The 25770-nt window shown below is 37.1% G+C and overlaps 1 protein-coding gene across 1 annotated transcript in view; it reads right to left on the bottom strand.

Annotated features, from left to right (window-relative positions):
- The window catches only part of LOC129579389 (uncharacterized), a 69872-nt gene that overhangs the window by 32361 nt on the left and 11741 nt on the right, over positions 1-25770 (bottom strand). Inside the window, exons 3-7 of the mRNA XM_055469456.1 lie at positions 12650-12856; positions 9067-9212; positions 6657-6807; positions 4333-4463; positions 2223-2382 (exon numbers count right to left, since the gene is read on the bottom strand). Coding sequence (XP_055325431.1) covers positions 2223-2382; positions 4333-4463; positions 6657-6807; positions 9067-9212; positions 12650-12856 — 795 coding nt within the window. The remainder of the gene's footprint in view (positions 1-2222; positions 2383-4332; positions 4464-6656; positions 6808-9066; positions 9213-12649; positions 12857-25770) is intronic.

The following is a 25770-nucleotide window of genomic DNA, read 5'->3' as shown; positions in this document are numbered from 1 at the left end:
TGTGTCTATTTCAAGCAGCTCGATTCGATTAAGTTTGGATCCTCTGAAGACTTGCTATCGACAATTGGAAATCTCACACTTTATCGAATCGTTGACCGAATTCGGTTTAAGTACATTTTCCTTGCATGATAACACTGTTGAAAACTTTGTCCCATTTGAAATGGTCACATGCTTATCCACAACCACCACTGACGGCGACCATCGACGCAAATCTACATGATGCGATTCATGGTGCAGGTGAATGGTGATAGTGGTGAATGGTGTCATAGTTTGATGAATGCGATTAGGTGAACAAATTTTGCCATTGCTCACACTCTTAGATAACATTTCTTCGAAAATCGAATTTGCACCGACGATATTTCACTTAAAGTCTTGCACAAATGATTCACATCCACCGTCAATCGAATAATCTAACAAAGCAGCCAGCTTTAATTATTCACCAACCCTGATATTTCCATGGCATTGACACACAATTCGATTCAAAATAGACTCAGAGACTCAAATTGATGATACCAAACATAGAATAGCATATAAACTATACCAACAATTTAATGTGATTTTGAAGGGTAGAAAAAAAAATTTGGAAAAAACCTTTTTCGTCTTGGTCTCTAACGCCAATAAACGGAAATCGAGCAGACGAAAATAGTTGTCACCGATTTCAATGTGAATGACTTCATATTTATTAGCCTGTCTGGTTGGCTACGAATGAGTCTGTGTGTATGTAATTTTTTTTCTCTCGCTCCCTCTCCGCCATTTGATTGATATGCAAACGACACGACTAAATAATGTTTCCACTTATATGCTATAATCACGATTAGCAACCGTTTAAGTTTGCCAGCATTCGACAAAGTGAAGCGAAAATGGATGGAAAACAGGACACCTTTTGCATGGATATTTGTTTAAATCACTTGAAATCAAATTCGATCGAAATTCATTTTGGTAATTGTGGTGCATGTGACACGATCTCTCTCTCTCTCTCTCTCTCTCTCATTCAAATCACTATCGTCTCTATTCTGAAAAAATGAATCGAGGAAGCGAAAATAAATTTCGACATCGGGAATCGAGTGACAGTGGCCGCTTTATTTCCGTATTTGATACGTGGCACATTGCAGTGGTTGCCATTATATTATCGGCACTCCAAATGTGTCGATGACGACGACGAAAACGAAAAAGTCGAAAGAGAAAGAAAAATCCACTTTGGCAAAGGGTCGAAGCAGGTTGCGGTGACAGCACCACAAAGCAACAGCAACATTAAAATGTGCCGGGTGAAAATAAAGGAAAGTGCTGCAGTGTAAAGTGTATTTCATCAGCAAGCATTAGCGTGTAAAAATGTTGAAGAGGCGAGCAAGTGAGCGAAAAAAAGGAGATTGCGACGACGACGACGACGACGACGACGACGAGAATGAATGAAAAAGTTGAACAGTGTGTAGCTGAAAAGCTTTGTGTTGTGTGAATTTCTCATTTTTTCTGTGTTCGTTGCTCGATTGCTTTGTATCTTTGAAGCAAATAGAGAGGAACAAAAAGCGGTGCAGCTCCAGCAGCAGCAGCAGCAGCAGCAGCAGCATCAACACAAAAAGGATTTTCATCCGGTTTTTCTCTCGCCTTGCGAAAATTACAAAATGCTATAAATTCGGGTGGATTAACGCTAGACAAATTTTTATCCATTTCATTTACATACACACACACACACGCGTCGATGTACGCATACTATTATTCACTTCTTTTTTTTACCCTCTATCTCCTCCCGTTGCCAGATTTTGCAACATTTTTTGTGGTCGAAATAAAAGAATCGAATGAAAGCGAATAGACAAAATGGACGTCGTTTTTTCTCACTCTATCTCTTTCCTTTCCTGTGTCACTCTGTAAGCAGAGGCGAGTGTTGATCCCCATACAGACACACACATACGAAAATAACGCAGCAATTTGCAAAGGGTATGAAGGCAACGATAGCATAGTATCAACTATGAATAGCTTGTTTTCTCGGGTGATTTTGTCGAAAATCCAACAATTTCAATAATCAAATGTTTCTCAACAACGGAACAAAGAGAACGGCATACATTTCCGCACATTGTTTGTTGTGCATTCTATTTCATCGAAAGAGAAAAAGGATTTTATTTCTGGTCACAAATATCCTGATTTTGTGCATGTGTAATGCACCATTGCGAGGAAAATGAGAGAAAATATTTAGAAGAAAAAAAAACAGTAATATGCATAACACTTACAGTGTATTCTCAAGTTGACAAAGGCACTTTGATTTTCGCCACGATCATTAGCAGCAGCACATCCATAATTGCCAGCATGGTAGCGTGCTACACGTTGTAATACAAGTGACCTCGTTGATATGATGACGCCCCAAGATACATTTTGATTGACCAATTGACCCTAAAAAAAATCGAAAAGACGAACAAAAGGAAAAGCAAATGAGAAAAAAGACACAGAAAAGAAGACGAGAACAAACGTTGAAATTTCATTTCACATGCTTTGTTTGCCACTTAAATCTGTTGAATTCGAGCTAAGTTTTTCAAACATCGTTTGTTTGAATTAAATCGAAAATCTTTGTGAAGATAATTTTTTTTTGATATTTGTATTATGCATTGGAAAAAAAGCATGATTGAGAGGAAGTCGACGTGTCGACGTCCACTGTTCTTCCAACCGAAAATTGACAACGAAGGAAAAGCAAAAGAAGATATAACATATAAGATATAACGCTTGTTAGAAGCGAAAAGAAACAGAGGTGGCAGCAGCAAAAAAAATCTTGTGCGGAAATTGAGTTCAGAAACAATTCTGAAAATAATATTGTTCAATTCAAGACCGTGCCCTGCTGATGTCAAATTTATGAACTTGATGAATGGCATAACAAAAATATGACCTCTTGAACTGTCTTCTATGAGTTTCACTTTTATTTTCGTTCTCAATCTCCTCTCCCGCACCCTAAAAAAAAGTGCCAGCCTTGGAACGGAGATGACAAAATGCCAAAAAGAAACTTTTGTTTGCAGATTCTAAATGCCTATTACACTTTTACGCAAAGCTTCTTCCGACTGTGTGTCTCTGCCTCTCTTTCATTCCCTTCGGCCGACTGGGAATTTTCAATTTTTGCATTTCTCATGGTGGTCCGCAATGATTCGTTCATGATTTGGTTCCGCTTTGTTTTTGTTTTGTTTTTTGCTGAAAAGTGTCACCTGCTCGTTGTGTATGCATTTGGTTGGCGAACACCGTTGAATGGTGTTATGTGATGGTTGCCGAAAGAAGAGAAAAAGAACTGACTGAGCAGGACCAGAGAGAAATTTGAGTGAAAATCCGAAAAGAAACATCAACCGAATATGAACATAATTTTTCATGATGCATTTTTAAGTCTTTTATTTGTGCTTTTATTAAATTCGATTTGCATAAAAACCAAATCGAAGTCTTTTGAAGGAATTCGCACCCAAATGCCCTATTTTATGTTTATAGTAATCGCATATTACATTTTTTTTTTCAACTCAAATAGCATTAGTATCATGAATGAAACATTACATGTAGAGCGATGGAGGGGTAGTAAAGAGAGGATGAGGGCGGCGTGAGTGCGTCTATTGTTGGCGCACGCTTGTAATACAGATATCGGATTTTATTGACATTATCACTTTATATTTCTGTTCTCGCAACGGCATCGCAACGACGATATCAAATGCGAAATATTGAAACCATGTGTTGATCGATGTTAATGTGAGTTTACGTATTTACGAGCATACACCGTTTCGAAGCGATTTCATACTATTCTCTCTCTACTACATCCACCGAAATAATAGTCCGCCAATGGTGACACAAGTTGGAGTGGATTCGTAATATTCCTATTAAATGTTGCTCATCGCCATACTCCGTAGTCATAGAAGATTTTGAATTCGTAATTAGCAGATGCGCAAAAACAGACATAATTTCGGCGATAAAATCTATTTTACATTTTATTCGGTGGCAGGCGCGAGAGTGGGATAAACAGAGAACTCGAAGCCCGTGTTGAGTGACTGGGCTGGGCGCGTCATAATGTTATTTGTGTGCGTTGGTTCCAATTGTGTGCTTGAAATTCAAACTTTGAATCGAGCAAACGGAACAATGCGACGAATTATCGTAAAAATTTCTCAGCTGCAGCTCGAATGAACGTGGTGGTGAGCACATTTTGCTGTGTTGATATTACCACAAATGAAAATGTGTATGCTAAAATTAAAATCTCGCTTTCACTGTGCATAGCAAGAGATAGTTGTGAGCGCAACATTTTGTGCACGAGACAGCAAAAGCTATTCATCTATCTTTTGTATACATCTTCTATTCATAAATTTTCGTATTTAGTTGTATACTTACGTCATGATACCAAGTGATGCGGTTTTCTTTGGGGTTCGCTTTAATATGACACTCAAAATAAACATCATCGCCCTCCTTGATATCATCTGGATTTAAAGTTGATCCCAATTGTAAAGTCACTTGCGGTTGGTCTGTTGTCAGCGTCCATGATGATGAAGAAGAAAATGCCCAAGCGAATTGTGTTTGTGATGTGCCGTGCCATGCCGTAAAGTGGGCGAATGAACCGCGAAAAAACGGCCAAACCAGCGACATGAAAGTGGAAAGAAAATAGAAAAGTTAGTCAGGAATTGTGTGTGGGAGAGAGAGAGAGAGAGAGAGAGAGAGAGAGAGACAAAAAGCCGAGCTACGAGAAAATGAGTAATGAAAAATAACATTTTTGTTCGTCAAACTTTATGCCGATTTACAAAAACAGACTCAGAATAAACCAGCGAACGAATGAAGGAACGAAAGAAGATAAAAAAAACAAAAGTTTATCGTTTTGCTGAGCTTCAACATTGGGTGTTCATTTATTTAATTGAATTTTGCAACCTCTATGCTGGTTGCTGGTCAACAAATGAAATGTTCTAGTTTCATCGTTGCTTTTGTTTCATTAGTTCATCGTTTTTGCACCAGGAGTCTTGTACCAAAATATGCATGGCTTGCGGTTTTGATCAATCCTTTTTTCCCGTTCGCTCTCGCTTCTGCCATTTTGCGTGGGAATTGAGAGATTTCCAAGAAACTTTCGCTTTGATTTCATTCACCAAAATACTGCCACGTGATTGTTGTATATCAGTGTTTCTATCAATGACCATCGTCAACGTCAAACGAAACACGCGACTTAATAAGACGAAATTCCTTTACTTATTTTTCTAATTTGCCATCAGTTGAGTGTTCTCCGGGTCTTTTTTTCTTGTTTGTTTAATCAAGCTTTCTCAACTCTTTTTTTCCGTCTCGTCAGCTTTTCTTTCGTAATTAAGTGGTAAAGTTTTGGTGCGTTACCACCACATTTTCATCTACACCTTAGCTCCAAAATAAAATACACATTGAATTGGCCTTCGAACACAAAATCACAGGAATGGAATAGTGTGGGGGAGAAAGCAGAAGTTAGACAGGACAACGAAATGATTTCCTTTGTTTCATCGAAAGTCGCTCAGATGCTGCTCATCTCGTCGTCAGCGTTGCTGTTGTTTTCGAACTGATTGCTAGATATTGAAGCCCATTCCATTGTGTTGATGCGATTCATCGTTAAACCAAAGTTCGAGAACAAAATTGATGAGTTTGTTTTTGCTAACGAATGAACTAGAAGTTCCAATAAAAATCACCAGCACAGAAGCAATGAGACAAGATAACAGCCACCACAGAAAAAAATCCAGTTGGAAAATCGGCACAAATTTTTCGATAACAGATCAAATGAAGCAACAAAAATGTTGTAAAGTTCAATAATTTTAGTTTGAGTAATCGAGTGGCGGCTGCACCTTTTGCAAAATGCGAGCATAGGATAACACGAAAATCGTTTCGAACCATAGGGGTATTGCAACGACCATAAAATATATTTATTTCATCAAATTTATCAAGCTCTTTTCAAGTTTCTGCATAGTATCGAACTTTTGTCCAAGCTCTACCATCTAAATGTACAGTAAAATAATTTACGGGCACGACGTAAGATGGCGTTTTTTCTGGTAAAAAAAAATTGCAATATCCTTTTGTTTCGAACATTCGACAAAGAGTGAAAAATATGAAACAACAGATATTTTAGCTAGGTTTTCTTTCTCCAAATAGTGTGTTAGAATTCATTTTGAAAAAAGGTACAACCATCTCTGAATGGCTAATGGAAAGGAATACATGCACTCGCACCGTCAGTCACACTCGAGTGTTAGCAGAAAGGGCAACAATTCAAGTGGACCCTTTTTCACATTTTTATTACTTTTAAAGGCCCAAATATTTGCTCTTCTGTTGACTATAAATTGTTCGTACATTTTCTAGACGAATGGCCGTCGGCAAAATTATGACAAAAAACGAAATTAAACAAATAAAATGGACAACAAAAAATGTTCACTATAAATTTGCACAAAAGACCGAACTTTTAATATTTAGTTCAATCTTTTGGTCGCCTTTGCAAAATACTTCGACGCAATATTTCTTGAACCATTCGAGTGGCTGCTATCGTTCGCAACGAGATTTGTTGTTGATTAAGCAAATGTTGAAACTGCATTTAAGCACCGAATTTCGTTTATGGCATATCGTTTTATTTTTTGGTACAAGATCATAAGCTAATAGAGTTGTGATTTCTTTATTTTTCACATTCAATTCTTCGGCAGTAAAATAAAATGAGTGAAATAACTTACACATGACGATTAACACTAATGAATCTTCTAATGCCGAATTGGGTAGCCGTGGATTTGAGCCTTCACACTTCAAAATGGTGCCATCATCATCGGGAATCGGGCGAAATATCAGCGTTGATGTCGATACACTTCCATTCGTATGCTGGGTAATCTATATGGAATAAATGAATAACAACAAACAAGTAATTATACAAATTGGCAATCACTCTGGGAAATTTCCTGCAAACAAAAGTCATTCAATGAAAAAGCATTGATAAATGGACGAGGAAATGAAATGCAGAAAAAATGTGCAGATGTTTAACGGCGAGAGCATTGGTACACACACACACACACGCACAGGTACATGTACGGAAAAGACAATTGATTCGCCGAACGCAAAGGGAGTACTCGTTGATCTAATTTATAGACGATACGAAATAGAGAGAGAAAAAAGGAGCACTGTGTACGACGGAAAAAAATGGAACGAACGGGAAATGAGTTCAAAGTTTCTTGCAGTATGTGATTTACAAATGGCCGAAAATCGTTAAAATTGAATACACGAAGGGTGTGCAAAAACAATTGCAAGCTATGCAAATAACGTTCGGCAGCTATTGACGATTACTTAATTTTCAAAAACGTAGTTTACTATGTGGCATTGATGCTGTCCAAGCAATAAATCAGATCATGTGGGATCGTTGTATCCCATATTAAAGCATTACACACGGCTTATACCTAGTCCGTTTGTATTTCCATCAGACAAAAAAAACACATTCATTTTTAATGCTTTCATCGAAAGCATTTTGATGCGTATGCCAGCCAGCGAACGAATGACCGGGAGAGAGAGATGGAGTTGGAGTACAGTTTTTACGCATCAAAATCATGGACCAGTTTTAAGCGTATGATAACATACGTATCTTGAAATGGAGTAGAAAAAAAAAGAATAAACAGACAACAACAACACATAACCTTTCGCAAAATTTAGTACGAGCGGTAGAAAGTAATGCTTTTGAAATGTAATGTGTACAGTACACTCTGCTGCACCATTTGGTTTACGAATGGATGCTTTCCAATGGAAGGCATATGCGGACATTGAACAAATTGACTAAATTATAATTGCGTGCCGACGGTTCTGGTTTGGAATGAGGCCGAAACGCACTCACTCATGGTGAATGAGACACGTTTTGTTTATTTATGCCATTTAATTTTTGATTTTAGGAGTCGATTCTCTCTCTCTCTCTCTCTCCCCGGGTTGTGTTGATCTGATTTTCCCGTATTAACATTTTATTAGCGAAATTCATACACTGTGCAAAAGCGTGCTGTGTATACGTTTACGAAAGCGCTGATAAATACGGTTGCATTACCTCCAATGACTATTTATTGTGCATATGTTGCGGGCGTGTTTCAGTGTTGTATCTGTGCACTGAACCTTACAAGCGAAAACAAATAATGGAATTTCCAAAATCGGGCTGTCATCCGAATTGAAACAAACCAACAATTTCACATCTATTACTTGATTTCGCTTGGATACCACATTGCTACATGATTCGATGTGTGTGTGTGTGTGTATATTTGCGATTCATTTAGATTCCCATTTCATTCGTTATTCATGTACGCATAAAAAAAACGTTGCAAATTTTGTGTGAGTCTGCAAATTTGCCGATTTTTGACAGTTTTGGTATTATAGCACCCGGGCCAACCAACCAGCTAATGGCAGCAGAACAATGCACAAAAACCGACGATTTTGAATTATTACGTTATGAGGCTTTGTGTAATTTTCACATAGTCAAAATCCACAGGCGGTCGCTTTTTATTTATGACACCCATGCAACACCACAGAAACCAACTAATTATGACATTCAAACGTTTTTGATACTCAATTGACCGCTCGCCGTTGGCTTCAGCATACGCTACAAATTTATTATGTTTTAATCGTAATAATCCTTTTGTTGCGCATCCGAGTTTGGTCAATGACTTCATTATGGCCAGAGTAGCTTCTCACTTATGTTCAGCCAATGAAATCTCTTTTTTATGCGTTAAACTCATTGCTTCGTTTTCTTTTAACGATGTAAAATCGAATCTGTTCTTATTTGTTGGCATTAAATTGAAAAATCATAAAGTTGTTCGGCAACAAATAAGCCTACGATCAAATGAATTTGATTTTCTTTATGATTTTGGGTCATATGCTCTAATCTCGTGCAAATACATGTGTGTATGGGCAGCCGCAATTATGCGATGAATTTTTCATCTGTATTTGGCCGTCTGAAAATGACAATCAAATTCAGATATGCAGGCTAACACGTGCACACATATCAAACAAAATAACACATTTCTACGGCTTCAAGACGTAATTTTGGCCTTTGATTTTTTTTTCTCGTTCACCTTTTCTTAAATAAAAAAGCAATATCATTTTATAAGCAGACATTTTACTCACCATTCCTCGTTTAAAAGGTCGATTGTTTTGCGTCCAACGGATTTCCGTTTCAGGTATTGAACCGTCAACTTCACAGTTGATGCTGTACTCAATTTCGGATGCAAAATGTTTTGGTTTTGATGTAATGTTAATCGAAGTAGGTTTCACTGTGTCAAAAAAAAGAGAGAGAGAGAGAGAGAGAGAGAGAGAGAGAAAATGGAAAATATGTGAAAAAAGTAGGTTAAATCGAAAAAAGTGAATAATTCAAAAAAAAATGTCAATGGCATACACAAGTCAATGATCACATTTTCACTGCAGAAAAAATGTATTAAAAAGAACGCCTATTTTCTCTTTTTTCTTCATATGGTTCTGTGGCGTGTATTTTTCGTTGTTGTAATCATTTTTTCCGTTGTGTTAAACGTGGAAAAACGTTATTTTATTGTGTTTCACGATTATTTTTTTTGTTGAGAAAAAAAAAAGAACGAGAAAATGTTCATGGTTGTATACATTTTCTGTTCCTCTGGCTGGTTTTTTCCTGTTGCTAGCGCCGTTTCGGCATTTCTTGACATTGATTTAACTCGGTCGCGTTCGCAAAATGAAACATGCAATTAATGCGCTGTCAGTTATTTTATTTAGATTAGGTTGCATGTTTGTGTGTGCGTGCGCTTTTTCCGTCCTTTATTCTACATCACTCAATGGTTGTCCGTTAAATCCTGCAATCTATTTATCTGCTGAATTTTAATTACATGAAGCGTATGTGTGTGTGTGTGTGTGTGAATGTGTTTCAGTATGGTACGGTACGGTGCTGGGACTTGTATTGAATGCGCAACGTGGGTCGGTGTTGTGAAACAGTGAATTGCACCGGAAAAATGCAGTTCGTCCAGCTCATTGTTATTATTATATGTAGCGAGTACGATTGTGTGACCCTTTTCGTCTAGGTGAGCCTCCCTTTTTTGTTGATGTTTAAGCCCATCAGCTATTTTGGGTATTATAACAAAACGTACATTCCACATGAATGCGTACTGTTCTCATTCAGCTCTTGTTTTCATTCATTTTAATGGGCTGGCTCTCTTTTATTTTGTTTGCACTTTTCAATTGATGGTGCTTTTATAGAAAAGGTATGGATGGACGTTGTTCAACTGTGATATGAAATTAAGTTATATGTTTGCTGTTCATTTCATGCTTTTGTTTGGGTATGTGTGTGTGTGTTCGATGTGTGACGGAATTGCGCTCGGAAAACCCTAAATTTATCATTCAAAAAAAATTGTAACCAATATGAAGTACAACCGACCGAAATGTAAGAAATGCCCCGCAGCAGCAAAATTATTTCGAATTGAATGCGGAAAATAGAGAAGCAAAAGAGACAAAAATTAAAAACGATTCAGGTTATTTTTCGTTTTTTTATTACCGCTTGCTCGCGCTGTTTTTTTCATCTCCATTATGCGCGCAATTTTTCGCAGTTGTCGGTATTTGTTTGGGGATGGTACGCCGCCATACACCAAAATCGAACACGAATATAAATGATGCGGCCATGGTGCGGCTGTTGACACTATATTTTCCTATATTTCGAATTGGCGCGCTGTGTAGTTCCGATTTGAAATGTTAAATTACATTGATGTGCCCTTTGAAATTGGGGGCGCTCGCATCGCCTCAAATGACTTTGACGTTCAACAGCCGCCACACGGATGCGGCGTGTACGATATAAGCCATATTCCAGTTTCTATTAAGCCGATTTCATTTGCATATTTTTCATGTTGAAAATTTTCCACATAAAATTGTGTTTTAAATATTTTCATATTAAAATTTATTCAATTTATCGCAATCAAAATAAGGTTTTAACTAGCGAACATTTCGAAATTGACCGACCGAGTTACTTTGCAACAATGAACTGAGCCGAAACGAAAGCGTTCCCCCATTCGTTTCATTCGCGAATTCGTAATTGAGCGCGAAAAAAAAATTATGACTGGAAAAATGAAGTGAAAAGTAAATTTCAGCAAGGTGTGGCGAATATCCGAACCGGTAGTCGGAACATTTTTGACACGTTAGTTGCAGTTCAAATGTGGTTATGTGCCGGCTTCCAATGGATTTATTGAACTGAATGGGATTTCAAATTGACTGAGCGTTTGTCAAAAATTCAGATTGTGCTGTTGTTTTGGTTTTCATCCTTATCATTGCGCGCATTCAATTAATATTTTTTTCATATTTACCCAATTATTGGTAATCAACACGAAAAATGTGGTAAACTCGAATGCGCAAAATCTTGATTGCATTTGCATAATGGTGTTTTCTCATCAAGATTCAACAAAAATGTGTTTATTTTGTGCCCTCTAAAATCGTATATCACAAAAACTCAGTTGATTAATGATTTTGTATAAAAATCTCCAAGAAATTTTTTTTCTGAACAAACAACCTCTGCATCCGCATACATCAAAACGAATGTAATTTTCAACTTTTAAACTGTGTCAAGCTTAATTTTTCCGTTTGTTCAAAAGTGGTAAATTTTCATCACCATCAATGAAATGAAAAGAGCGTAATTTCGTGGAGACCACACGATGTGAGTCACATAAACGAGAAGAAAGCATATTGAATTCATAATGAAATAGGAATAGGTTTCTCGTGACGCAAACCAGTGTGCGTGTCGTACGCACTGTGTATGTGTGGAGTCGATGTGCTCAAAAGTCACCTTTATTCTATTTTCATTCATTTCAATTTATTGGCGGTTGGTCGATTCGTTTGATTTGAACAGTCATTTATATTCGTCGCCTGTTCATTTTCGCATTCTTTTTTTTTGCATATTCTTCTTCTTTGGTTACAAGCGAATTGTGAACGCTTATTGTCCTGCAAATGAAAAATAAACATGACAAACAGCGCTAAGTGCAAACATATTATCCAAAGCGCGCACCCTCCCAAGCGACCGTCTGATTAATAATGGAACAATATTTATGTGATTTGAAGCATATCACACGATACGAGAAAAAATGGACTTAATGCAATTTTTAGTTTGTAAACGAAAAACGCTGACACTGTTCAGGGTGATAACGAAGCGAAGGCGGCAACGACAGACAAACAGAGAAAAAACATTAAATGGTGAGAATTGTCAAAAGTCGGGCTCATTGAAGGAAAAGAAGAAATATGATGCGGATAAGGAAAAAACGAGGTGAGGAGGGAAAAGGAATAGAATTGTTTCCGTTGTTGTTGAACAATGTACGTTTGCAGTTTGTACTGTCGTTCAGTTCATCACCGTTGAGAGTCGTGTGATTGTCAGGTAGGTGAGAGGTAGAAAGATTTTCATTTCGACTACTTGGCAACAACGTCGCCAGACAGATTTGTATGTGCCACCTCTAGATCTCGAAATGGTGAAATGTCAGTGTCTACATAAGCTTTAAGGTTTAGGTCTTCAGTCGTACAGTTTTTTTCTACTTCTATTGCATATCTTTGGAACTTGAAAAATGAATTGGTGCGTATCCCCGGACGAATTATTCATTTCATTGCTAATAAATGGATTTAATTTTCGGCGGCGACTAGCAACGGAAACCACAAAGGAAAAAACAATCTATCGGATAATATCTCAATTTGAACCTATATATAAATGATAAACACTTACGTAGCATATCCAGTCGTACGATGCGTTCAACAGGCGGTGCCAGTTTTGTGTTCGATGCCTGGCATCTCAATGTGCTGTTGTAGGCGTCTCTGGTCAGATGTGGAATTTCCAGACGATTAACAACTACATGGCGGCCCATTGTAATGCCGCCGGTCGTTTGAATCGGTTCGCTTCCGTTGAACCATGATACAGTTGGCTCAGGTCGACCTGTAAAATAAACGATATCCAATTTAATTGAATTGAATTTCAAAGCTACACGCGATTCAATCTAACTAACTACCCATTTATGTTACTGTTCATATCGTAATTAAATTATTTTTCTGTTTATTTTGTGGTGTAACGCTATACCATTGATACAATGTTGCAACAGTATTAAAATGGATTGCTGCCACATGTAATGCAAACACAAATTTTTTCCATCGATCATTTTTATTTCGGGAATTGGAATGCCATAATTTATGTTTTGAAAGTGAGTGTGCACTGTGCATGTATGTTGTCGGTTGATTTTATGCGCACTATCAGCGGTCATGTCAATGCGAAATGGAATGCGAAATGGAATGCAATTAAATTGCCGTAAAAGAGGTAGTGCGATTCGGTTTGCCAGAGTGCTAAAAACAATAATAATGGTAATTATTATGCAGTTCGAATGTGCATTCTAAACACACGCCACAGTAACAGTAGCATCAACCATTTGAACTTTTATTGGGAAAAAATAAACTCCCCAACCCATATGCGAATGCGCGTTTTATATTCTGGGAATGTTATCGAATTCACACCGCCATTGTTTTATACCGCAACCGTTACAATTTCGAAAGTTGACAACTTATCGATTATTTACATTGAAACTTAGTAAGAAGTATGCAAGCGTCTTGTTTTTCCCTATGTGACACACACACACACAAACTTTCTTTCCATCTGTAACTTGCAGAATTGTGCGCACAAATATCAAAATACTGAAATTAGTTTGGAATTTTCGATGGAATCGAAACTGTGCACTGGCAATATCTCGCAACACATTCCACAAATGGGTTTGTGCTAGTTTGGTATTTGGTATACGAGGCGCGTATGTGCGGATATGTTTACGTGATAATTAGGTTTGTCAACCAGTGCACATACTAATCGAATGCATTCGCAGAATTTACTACACCAGAGAATATTACTTTCTCTCGAAATTATTTCCATCGATTGGAATTTTACCCACAACGCTATAAACCGAGTGAAAATTTCGTTTTCATTCACATCACAAAGAGATTGTTGAGCGTGTCCAATCGATTTTGTTCGTTTCATTCCTTTTTGCAGTGTGTGAATCACAAGGCAAATACAATAGACGTCAACAGCGAGTACAACTACCATTTGGTTTGACGTTTTGCTATTAAGTTAGTTTAAGTATCTTAAATGTAAGTTAAGTTAAAGTAAAGTACTGAGTTTCATGTCAAGTCCACTGTTAAGTCTAAGGTTTAGACTTAATAGTAGACTTGACATGAAGCTCAGTTCTTTTAATGATTTCTACAAAAATCAATAGATGGCGTTAGGGGTCTAGCATTTGCCTTGTGGTGTGAATTGCAGAATGTGGAAAAGGCCAAACAATTCCACTTCAAACACTCTACGAGATAGTTTTCCATGTGATTTGTATAAATTCGCTCAATTTTCTCTTTGAGAGAACACTTTTCAAAATAAATGGCGTCGCACTGTTTAGAAATTTCGGAAATAATTTAGAAATTCCGGGAAAAATTTCATGAAATTCCATTGCTTCCTTCCGTATGCTAACTACAGCATCACTTTTGTTGTTCGGTGGTTCCTAGGGTGGTTCATGTTAATTTTCACATGGTAAAATGCTCAAAAACACAAACAATAATTTTCAATTAATATTCAACAGAACAGTTTTTACTTCATTCTATCGGTGATTCGATTTTTAGTCGTAATCCTCCGAACAAATAAAAAAAAACAGTCCCACATCCAAAAGACTGAATGCATACATTCCGATAAGGCTTCATACAAATTCAAAATGAAACGTGTTTTCGTTGTGCTTTACAATTTTGACGGTGGTATGCATTTATGTTTTTGTTATGATATCAAACTAGGGGATAGACTAATACCATTCCAAAAAGGAGAGCAAAAGAGAGGGGGAGAACGAGAGCTTCGTTCGTTGCCACATGTTCCATATTATTCCCCAGCCCATGTTTATATTCCGAATTATTTATTTGTATACTTTGTGATGTCCAATCCCCCGGAAATTTCATGTAATTATGTGCTCATGTGTTTGTGAATGTTTCACAATTCATTCGAATCGAATGGGACAAAAGAAACGACGGTGATCGCAATTCGTTGTGTTCAAATGCATTAAGTGCACGTGCAATGGCATTCGAATTGGCCAAATCGACTAATGAAATCATTTTTCGAAAGAAAAAAAATGAGTATAAACACGAAAATAGCACGGCTCGTGCATACAGTTAGTTCCATGGTGAGCATTAGACATTCAAGCCTCGCAATTTGTGTATGCTATGAATATTTTGTTGGAAATACAATTTGCGATGCGTGGTTTTGATAAAAACATCAAATACAATATATGGATTCATGGTGGCGCGCAAATACACAAAGCGCGTCAGCGTTTCCATTTAAAACTGTTTGGTGTGGTGGTCTGTCGTTTACTTTGGCAAAACAATTGGCGAGAGTGAGTGTGTGTGTGTGTGTGTAGCTGAGAGTGCGAGACACGTATGCTTGCGGTTCGATGATAGTGAAAATTAGCAACCATGAATTTGCCAGCGCAGCACACCCATTTAGATCAGATAGTTAATTGGAAATTAACCAATTGCCAGCCAATTTGAATTATTGTGTATTGAATTGCGTCCATTGCACATTACTCATTACATTTATCAACAAACATTAATTTGTCTCGATGAAATTTTATCTTTTGATTTCGAATCGTAATTAAGATGTAATAATTATACCACCGATGCGGAAAAAAAAGATATATTGCAACTGCTTTTCATCATGTTTTATCAAAAAATTTTCGTTTGCGTTGTTGTTCATAGCATGGACATAATATATTCATCCATTAAATGTATGAATGATTTATTTTTTGATTAATTTCTCGTTCCATTTAATTGATTGGCTGAGGTGTGTAATTCATAAAATAAAACACACTCACGCATTTACCCACGCACAAAAAAAAACGTTTTGGTTTGCTATTGAAACGCTAAATACGGACCAATTGCAGCTCGCCTTTATTAATTACCTAATGTATATAATCTCTTGTATGGCTTCAAATCGCCCGAAACATGATGCTTTGATGCGCAACAACAACTGACCGATCGACCGACCGACCAGACAGCCAAACTGAAGCCGATGTCAGCAAAAAATTACACAATTGTTTTTAGTTGCATCAGTCAAATAAAAACGAGCTGATTTTCATACGGGTATAATATCAATAACATAGAATTGACCAGAAGCTCAAGCGCAAAAATGCTAAAACGATCGATACGTTATTGCAATTTTACGTGCACTGAAAAATAAAATAAACAACATTGAGTAATTTGGATACGCAAATGACTTGAACGTGTGAAATTGACAAAAAAAAAACAAATGAAATTGCAAAATAAATATAAATGTACCGAGACAGAATGAGAGAAACAGCAAAGGGAGAGAGGGGCAAAAAAACCGATCAGCATCGTACAAAAATGGAGAGAAAAAAAAACGTGCATCAAACATTAAATCGAAAATAACAATAAATTTTCGGTCGGTTGGTAATAACGTGAAATTTTTATTTGAAACGTGTGTAAGCGAGTGAGTATGAGTATGTGTCTTTACATGTCTGAACTCTGGAAATTGGATATTTATTGGAAGTTCGCCCGTGCCATCCGTTCGTACAACAAAACACCCCGCTCACTCACACACAAACACACCAATTCATGGATTGGCTGAAGCAGATTTATAGCAATGCCAACCGAAATTGAAATCCTGATGTTTAAATCATTATTCCGTAATTGCAGTTTTGCGTAAATTAATATATTTCGAAAACATTGACATTTACATTTTGAAACATTGCGCTTTTTCTCGCAATGTCCTAAATTGAAGAGAAAAATACACAGTAGCAGCAGCGTCATGAACCTAATAAAAAACCGAAGCAGCGAGAAAGCGTGAGAGAGAGGTCCGTGTGGTAGAAAGAGAAAACTCATTCATTAGTAATTACTCTAGCCACTGCTGTTTAATCATATTGAAAGTAATCTGGTGTTTCGTTTTCACGAAGACGACAACGACAGTAGAGAAAGAGAGAGAGAGAGAGAGAGGGGGAGAGAGAGAGAGAAAGAGAGGGAGAGTAAAAAACGATTCTTCAATGAAAAAAAGAGAAGCACATTTACGGTCAATAAGCTGGGTTCATGGTCTAAGGATAAGATCTAGGAATGAAAATTAATTACAGTAAATGAAAAGCGAAACCATTACTTTCGGTTGGCGTTTGTTTTAAATTTCGAAAACCATTGAAAATGAAGGGCATCCGCGTGTTTGGCCAACGCTTAGATGTATGCCAGCAGTCGTTGTGCCAAAGTGCGCGCATTCAAAATGAGGAAAAACAAACCTCTTTTCTCTTATAGCAAGCAATATAAGTAGCAACACAAAAAAAAAACAAATAATAACCAAATACAAAGTTGCAAATGAAGACCAAATTCCACTCGAATAATCACTTTTATGCGTATGTTGAAAATCACTCATTGTATTCATATTTCCCGAACGCATACACGCACATACAACAACGGTCCATCATCAAACTTCAACACCAACATATTTTTCAGTTATAAACAAATGGCTATCGCCGAAAAAAGGAATGTAATAAATTTTATACTTTTCAATAACGTAGAAATTCATTTTGGGACCATTACAGTTTGAATTCATTACACGAATTTTTCCGCGAATTTTAGTTCCTTTGTTCTTTCGAAATGAAATCAAGCACACAATGAAAATGAAACGCAGGCCAACATCCAAATTCTCACACAGCACCATACACACTCGTTTCGATCTGCTTGACCGCACATTCTCTTCCCGATACCATACCCAATATACCATTGCATTGCATTAAATGCTATAGATACTTTGACCAACTTTCACTTATTTTTTTTCCTCTGGTGAATGCTGTCTCGTGAATTTGCTCTGAATACCACCTAATCTACAATTGAAATCTCGATCGAGAAAATATTTCCGAATTAGCTTTAGCATATTGTGCGAATTGTCGAAACGCACAGAGAGAGAGAGGAAACTATTCCATTTATTGGCATGAACTATCTCAATTGGTTCAAAAGCATTTAAAATTTGCTTCGAAATTCGGATATGTGGTATTTTAGTAGAAACCGCAAATCATTGCGAAATGCCTAGAGAGGAATCTAGGCCACCAACACTTCAATCCAATTTCCATTGCGAAAAAGTAATTTGCCACATTACTATCGAAAAATCAATTGAATGTAGTCCAATTTTTTCATGTGCTTTGCTTTTTTTGCAACATTGTTATTTATCGTATTGATTTATTTTGATGGAGTCTGATTGAAATTGAACTAACGACGATGTGAAATGCTTTATTTGATGGTTGTTGGTCAAGTTTGGTCTTGGTTTTGCAACATCAAAATCATTGAATATTAATGAACCATTTGATGTCGGCCAAACGAGAGGGAAAAAGCCCATTGCCATACATAAATCTGCTTGATCAAATTACCCGAGTTGAGCTCGATGTTTCGTCTGTACTTGAGCAATAGAAAAAAGGCAAGAAGTACATTCATCAAACAGTATCTTTTCGACTGTGCGTACCACGTCCTGCTCACTCAGGGAAATAAATAATGGGATTTTCTGTTTATTTTATGCGAATTTAAATTCCAAAATCAGATTTCTCTTCTTTTTTTTTCCAACCTTGGGTACGAAAGTTGGATCACTTGCACACATACACACTCACCGAAGAGGGAATAGCGTATCGCATGCATATATGCATGAAATGAGTTGCGATTAGGGACCATTTTCAATTTTCGTCGCAAAGCATTGCTGATGAAACTCACACATAAGCTAACTGGCTGCCTCATGCCGACTCAACTCAACTGAATGTGTCTATACGGCTTAGAATTAAATACATGTAACGTCTGTAGCATATTAAAATTAAATAGATGTCAAGTGTTGTCACACACGCACATACACACACACAACCCCCGAAAGCACACAATGCGGCAATCGAGTTTTGGCCCCAGAGTACAGTGAAAGAGTTATTTCACACGCCAAATCAAAATTATTTTCGACTTTTGGCTCAACGCATGAGGTAGTGTGCAGAGAGAAAATTGTCGAGTGTCGTTTGGTGCGAACGACATCATGAAGGCAATAGCTCGAATGGCATCACCAGCTATATCGTCGTATACGCGTACCGTTTATGTTGTGCATTCAACTTTTGAATTACGTTCATTTTGTAAAATGAATGTTCGTGCGGGATGCGAAGGCGCCAAAATAAATGTTATTCAACGTGAAACAACGAAATGTATTTATACCGAAAATCTCTTTGAATCTTTCGCTTTCTCTCTCGCTCACTCGCTCATTCGGTCTGAACACTTCGACAAGAACGATATACCGCCTATAGCACACACACACACGATGCTTGCGGATTTATCAGCTGCAGTGATGGAGAAATTGGCGTAAATAGCATACGAGTGCGATGAGAGGGATTTATGAAATTAAAGAATTTAATTAAGTGTGTAAGAATGTTGAAAGCAAAGCTCACGCATATATTGACTCGAAATGTGTGCCATAAAATTCACAAACTCAGAGAAAAAAACGCTGAAGACAGAACGAAAAAAAACAAACCGTTTACAGCGCAGTGCGCAAAACGAAAAGCAGCCCCTCAAAAGCATCCATTCTAAAATTTTATGATTTTAAATTTGAGTGAAACGATGGAAGAAACGCAGCATGATGATGCATGCGAGACAGCGGGACGGAAAAATTCCAATAGACACCACATTTCTGTGTGAAAAATATGTCGAATAAACCATGAAGAAGCGTTTCTCTGTCTTCGGGGTTTTCAAATGATCTATTGTTTATGATGAACAATGCATGGAGACTAGTGTCTCAAATGCGTGCAAACATCACTCAATGAACTCGACACTCTCACTTTGTTTATTGTTTTTGAAGTGACATTAGAACATTCATATTCCCATGCATATGCACTCGCACTTTTCCTACCGGATTTTATATACGTGTGTTTTGAAAAATATTTGCGAAAAACAATGATTTTCATGGGGTGCACCAAATAAATAGCAACAATTAATGAAATGCTTCTTCTGCTAAATACCAACCAACACCATAATATCTATGTCAATAAATGCATAGACAATGAGCCGATGTGCACAGACAGTGTCAATAAAAGAAGCGTGCTAAAAAAGTTGTTCTCGACTGGATTTTCGAGTGTGTTTGCAGTGTTTGCACAAGCATATGCCAGTTGATTTATATGAAACGCTTATGCTACAAAACATAGGTGATTTTCGCACATTACAGCTGCTACAATGGACTTTTCCTGAGTATTTTCCCACTTTTTCTCCATCCTCTGTGTACATTAGGGTGTTTTCGGTATTAAATAAACAGAAAATGGTAGTTTTAGTTTGATAGAGCAGAGAATTTGGAATCGATTTCATATATTTTTGTTCGGAATCAGTCCAAGATGCCACTTCCCACAAGCAAAACAAATGTTCGTCGAATTTTGAGGTTATATCACTATTCGCTGAAACTAATCTGATATTTTCCACTTTTTTCGATTCAATCTCACTGCCAGAGATGAATTCTCAATGCAAACATTTATTTTCACGTAATTTTCATTGGAAAAAGTGGTCAAATAGTCAAAAATGCACACAAATTGTATTGCCTCTTTGACCGGTTCTTCAATCATAGGAAAAACACCGACAAACTCATTTTTTCACAGAAATTCATTCAGTGGGTTTGAAATAGACGATAAATTATCTAAATCCACTAAAATATCCAATCGAACAAAACCAGGAAGGCCAAATTGCAGCAAAACCAAAACGTAAACAAAAACGAGCTGTCATTATGAAATTCGGGCTTAGTTTGATGTTTGAAAAGACCAAAATACATCTGCGCGAATCACTGTGTGCAAATTGACTGTGATCCATTCGCACAAGTGCATTGGTATCCCTTTACAATTTCAAAGAAGCCCAGATTTGATGATGACAGCTCGTTTTTGTTTAAGTTTTGGTTTTGCTGCAATTTGGCCTTCCTGGTTTTGTTCGATTGGATATTTTAGTGGATTTAGATAATTTATCGTCTATTTCAAATTCATTGAATGAATTTATGTGAAAAAAATGAGTTTGTCGATGTTTTTTCTATGATTGAAGAACCGGTCAAAGAGGCAATACAATTCGTGTGAATTTTCGATTATTTGGCCACTTTTTGCAATGAAAATCACGTGAAAATAAATGTTTGCATTGAGAATTCATCTCTGGTAGTGAGATTGAATCGAAAAAAGTGGAAAATATCAGATTAGTTTCAGCGAATAGTGATATAACCTCAAAATTCGACGAACATTTGTTTTGCTTGTGGGAAGTGGCATCTTGGACTGACTCCGAACAAAAATATATGAAATCGATTCCAAATTCTCTGCTCTATCAAACTAAAACTACCATTTTCTGTTTATTTAATACCAAAAACACCCTAGTGTACATGTTGTTAGTGGCCAGAGAATTTTATGATGATACTTTTTATGTCTCATTTACAACGATTAACTGTATATTTAATAGAGTTTACGTTAATACTTTTGCCATAGAAGTTGCGATTGACCAAATGAAAACAAACTCAAGTGTATAAGCAGTGAGTTGGTTTCATGTATGTTTCTCTTCCTTTTCTTTTCTTCTCTTCTTCCTTTTTTTTTATTTGAATATACTTACTACATATGCTCTCGCTGTTGTCGCAATCGTTACAGCTTATGGTAACAAGATCTGCTGAACCATCGTGCCACACCACATTTCGTTCAGACATTGTGAGTATTTGTTTCTATGTGGGTGTTTCTATTGTTCAGTAGAATAACCAGTATAAATCGAGAGTTATACAGTTGATCGTAGTTTTCTCATCTTATTTATGCACAGAGGCTGGTGTTACTATTCGGATTTTTTTCCCCTTTTTGTGTGTTTAAGTGTGTGTCTCTTGCGTTTCGAGTCGATTTAACATCACAATTCGTTCAGTTTCGATGGCACAGATCCGTTTGTAGTTCAACTGTCTGTCGCTCTATGCAACCAAATACTTTCCGTTTTTCATGTGTGAGTGTGTTTTTGTTTCGACTTGGCTTGATAATATAGTGTAATTATATTATATTACAAGCACATCGTATTAATGAATGCGAAAACACCATTTGCTCGCCTTCTATCCATTTCACCACATTTCCACGGAATGGACAAAGTTTGTGTGTGTGTGAGTGTGTTTCGCTTGCGAACTAGTATTTGTGACGCAAACGAAAAACATTAGACAGATAGTTTATCGAATTGATTGAATGTCCATGTCGAGTGTCCATTTGAAAGGGCCACATGCCAGCATCTTCCCTTTTGAACAATCCAAGAAAAAGAAAGTGGTGTTCTCTTGGAAACAAGCACAAAAACTTGGTGAAATATTCGTTGCTGATAAACACTGATAACAATACAAACACACAGTTCCAGGCGAGGGTAGTGAAGGAAAAAAAGTCAACCAAACCGTCTGTATGCGCAAACATATAAAGCGATAATGATTTTATTGACTCGTTCCGTTGTTCTTGAAGAGTCAATGTCTTGATGTAGTGAATTTTGATTTGATTTTAATGCTGTCTGTCGATGAGCTCTTGAGAATTCGGGTTTACTTTATGTATGTGTGCGTGCGTTTGTTTGTGTGCTGCTGATGGTAATGGTGGTAGGCTAATATTTCTTCGTCCGCTTTGTTTTCGAATCCACGATAACTTTCAATACCCAAATGGAAAGCGTATAAAAAATCCACCCCAAAATTTTGAAGAATACTCGAATCTTCTTCTTCTTCTTCTTCTTCTTCTAATGTTCAATTTATTAAGCATGGCTTAGTAAGCAATACGGTTTTTGACATAAACAACTCATCAACATTCTATTTCCAGCTTTTTTTTTGAACAAATTAAATTCACGTGTGACCGTGCCGTTCTGAGTGAGAAGCAATATGAATCATGAAAAGACACAACGAAACCAAACGAAAGTGGAATGTAATGAAACGGTTTTTTTCTCCTTCTCAATGCCGTTTTTTCCACAGTTAAAGCGTTTCGATTAATGAACATGAGAATGAACAAAAGTCGAGCAAACAAGAAAAAAAAAGCAGAACGTCAAAGCCAAACTGAGAGAAAATCGGTTTCGTTTTTTTCCCCATTTCTTTTGTTGTTTGTGTGTGTGTATCTTCGAGCTCGGGCAGAGTAGGAAAAAAATGCCGACTTTCTTTATTTACAGCTGACTAGCATGAGTTGATGGCGTATGGTTGCAATAAAGACGAGCGCGCAGTGACATACAGGGGGGAAACGAAAAGCGATGACAAACATGCGAACGAAATACTGTTGATCGTTGACGTCTTTGGCCGTGTTTGTGCTGAGCGCATTTTGCGCGTTCACACGAGATTGAACCGACATACCATGAGCTTGAGTCTATTGTTCAATCTCACCGTCGCTTCAAATTATCTCAGTTAAAATTCTTGACAGTATATTTTCATTTTTTTCTTGTTGTTGTTGTTCCTTCATCTTCTCCTATGCTTAAATTCTATTGAGGAGGTATGCTATCTCATTGGCTCTTAGAAATCAAAGTGTTTCGCATGTAGTTGTATCAAAAAGGTAATTTTGTATCACAGTGTTAGGTAAAATGGCATATAATGTTGCTCGAGGAAAAAGAGAAAAAAAACCGTATACGCAAAAATGGGAAAAAATGAAAAAGTAGAACACACATACACACAGTAGAGGGAACTGGGCTATCGATGTTTTCATACACACTTTAAGCGAGCTCATAGAGGAATTATTTTGCATGGATTCACATATGAATTGGTTAAATGGAAAATGAGACTTTGCTCTAAGGGTACATATAGAGCTGAATACATTGGTGTTATCGTCAGAACAAAATTCATTTTAATTTTGATTTGCATTGAGTCTAATTGTTACGTCATCAAAAATTCGGAAATCAATCCTCGAAAAAATCCGTCGCACAGAAAGCAGTTGTGCAGCCGTGCTGTTTGCACATCGGACTTTTTCGCATAGACATCGTCGTTCATCGTGTTTCATACAAACGAAATCAGTACACAGACACACGCGTGTATGCGTGTATGTATGCGCCGAACGCTCAAAGCCGAGTTCCGTACGAAGCATGACTACAGTGATGGAATGAATTACTAGAGAGCGTTCGGCACAAAAGAAACACGATGAACGGACGATGTGTATGCGAAAAAGTCCGATGTGCAAACAGCACGGCTGCACAACTGCTTTCAGTGCGACGGATTTTGTTGAGGTTTCTTCATTTTTGTATCACCTCTTTGTATCGTTCGTGCACAGTCTCATTCTCTTTTTAACCAATTCATATGAAAACAGCGTTTTCTAACTGGTTTTACTTTTAGCTCGTACTTTCTGTTCAAATATGTGTAAAACCTTTAAGCCGATTTCATATCTGCAAATTCATTTTGCAATCATGTTACGCTACGTGTATAGAGTCTGTGTAGCGCACACAAAGCAGTAGCACCAACAGACGAATTAAATGTTTCGAGTCAGACGGGCGAACGAATGAAGAAAAAAAATATATGGGCGAACAACAAAAGGAAAAGCGAAGCGTTTGCGAAGATAATAGGCGATAAATCACTTTAACGTTAGCGTTGGTTAGCGCACGTTGTAACACACATACATACTAGGTGAAGAACGAAAAAAAACGGGATAACCGCGCAAAAGACGCTAACTTCTATTTTATTTGGCATTTTGCCGATGAAATTTGTGCGATTTGAGTTCTGAGATAGCTGTAACTATGGCTTTGATTCGTATTTGGCCATTGAAAATCTTTTGTACGAATATCTCATTTCCATCCTTAGAGCTTTGGCTTCATCAATGAGCGTAACAATAATTTATTTAACAAAAATTAAAACGCGAAACGGAGCACAAGGTACACATTGAAGGTGAATTATAAAGTGGAGGTTAACATGTTCAACGTGCCGCAAATGTTCACTTAAATTTAAACAAAAGACTCGAGCGCACAGAAAAAAAGAAACACAGAACGAAACTTAACAGTACCAAAAGACAATGGTAACTTTTCGCTGATTTTTTTCTACGATTGAATCTGAATACCGTATTAATAATAATAAAATCGTTTAAGTACACAGCAAGTGTAAATGGGAGAGGCATTGGCAACGCAATTTTGTGTGACATCAAATGTGAGTCATTTTTACATCAGAAAAAAAAGAAGCATATTTATCTTGGTGCAACCGATATGCCATATGAATGGTTTTGTGCACATTGTGATATTTGAGACATAATTCTTAATAGGAAAAATGATTTCCTTGTCGCCCATAGTCGAACCGACACGGGAAAATTAGCGAAATTTTTCCCGAAGATTGTTCCATACAAAAGATGAGCATACATTCACCCAAAGACGAACAACAATAATAGAAGAAAAAAAAAGAATATAAATTCATTCGCGATGTGTGTGCGATGCTGCAGAAAGACGATAATAATAGAAACAGCTATTCCCTGTTTACGTATCGTTTCTCAACACGGTGCAGACCGAAAATTATCACTTTTCTTTGGTCGATTTCTTCTTTTTTTTCCCGGCTGCTTCTACGCGATGATTTATGATTTTTGATGGCATTGTGTGCTCAAATATGATTTATATCAAATGAAAAACCATTTATGAAGACAACAAAACAGGCGAATGAACAAACGAAAAAAAAAATTAAGACATTCTCAATGGATGCGATGCGATGCAACGAAACTACGCTTTAGCCGAAAGTAAATCAAGTGAACAATGAATAATCATTTTGATTCGCATTTTGTGTGTGTGAATAAAAAATAAATGGATTGAAACGACAACAAATTACGGTTCGCAAATCATCGCAAAACATCGGGGATGGCGCCAGAGATGGAGTGATGTGTGTATAAA

This window comes from Sitodiplosis mosellana, unplaced genomic scaffold, assembly GCF_009176505.1.
Source record: "Sitodiplosis mosellana isolate CC-2019 unplaced genomic scaffold, AAFC_SMos_1.0 Smas_scaffold_6226, whole genome shotgun sequence".
Lineage (NCBI taxonomy): Eukaryota > Metazoa > Arthropoda > Insecta > Diptera > Cecidomyiidae > Sitodiplosis > Sitodiplosis mosellana.
The sequence above is the reverse complement of the archived record's forward strand: the minus strand, read 5'-3'. Positions and strand labels throughout refer to the sequence as shown.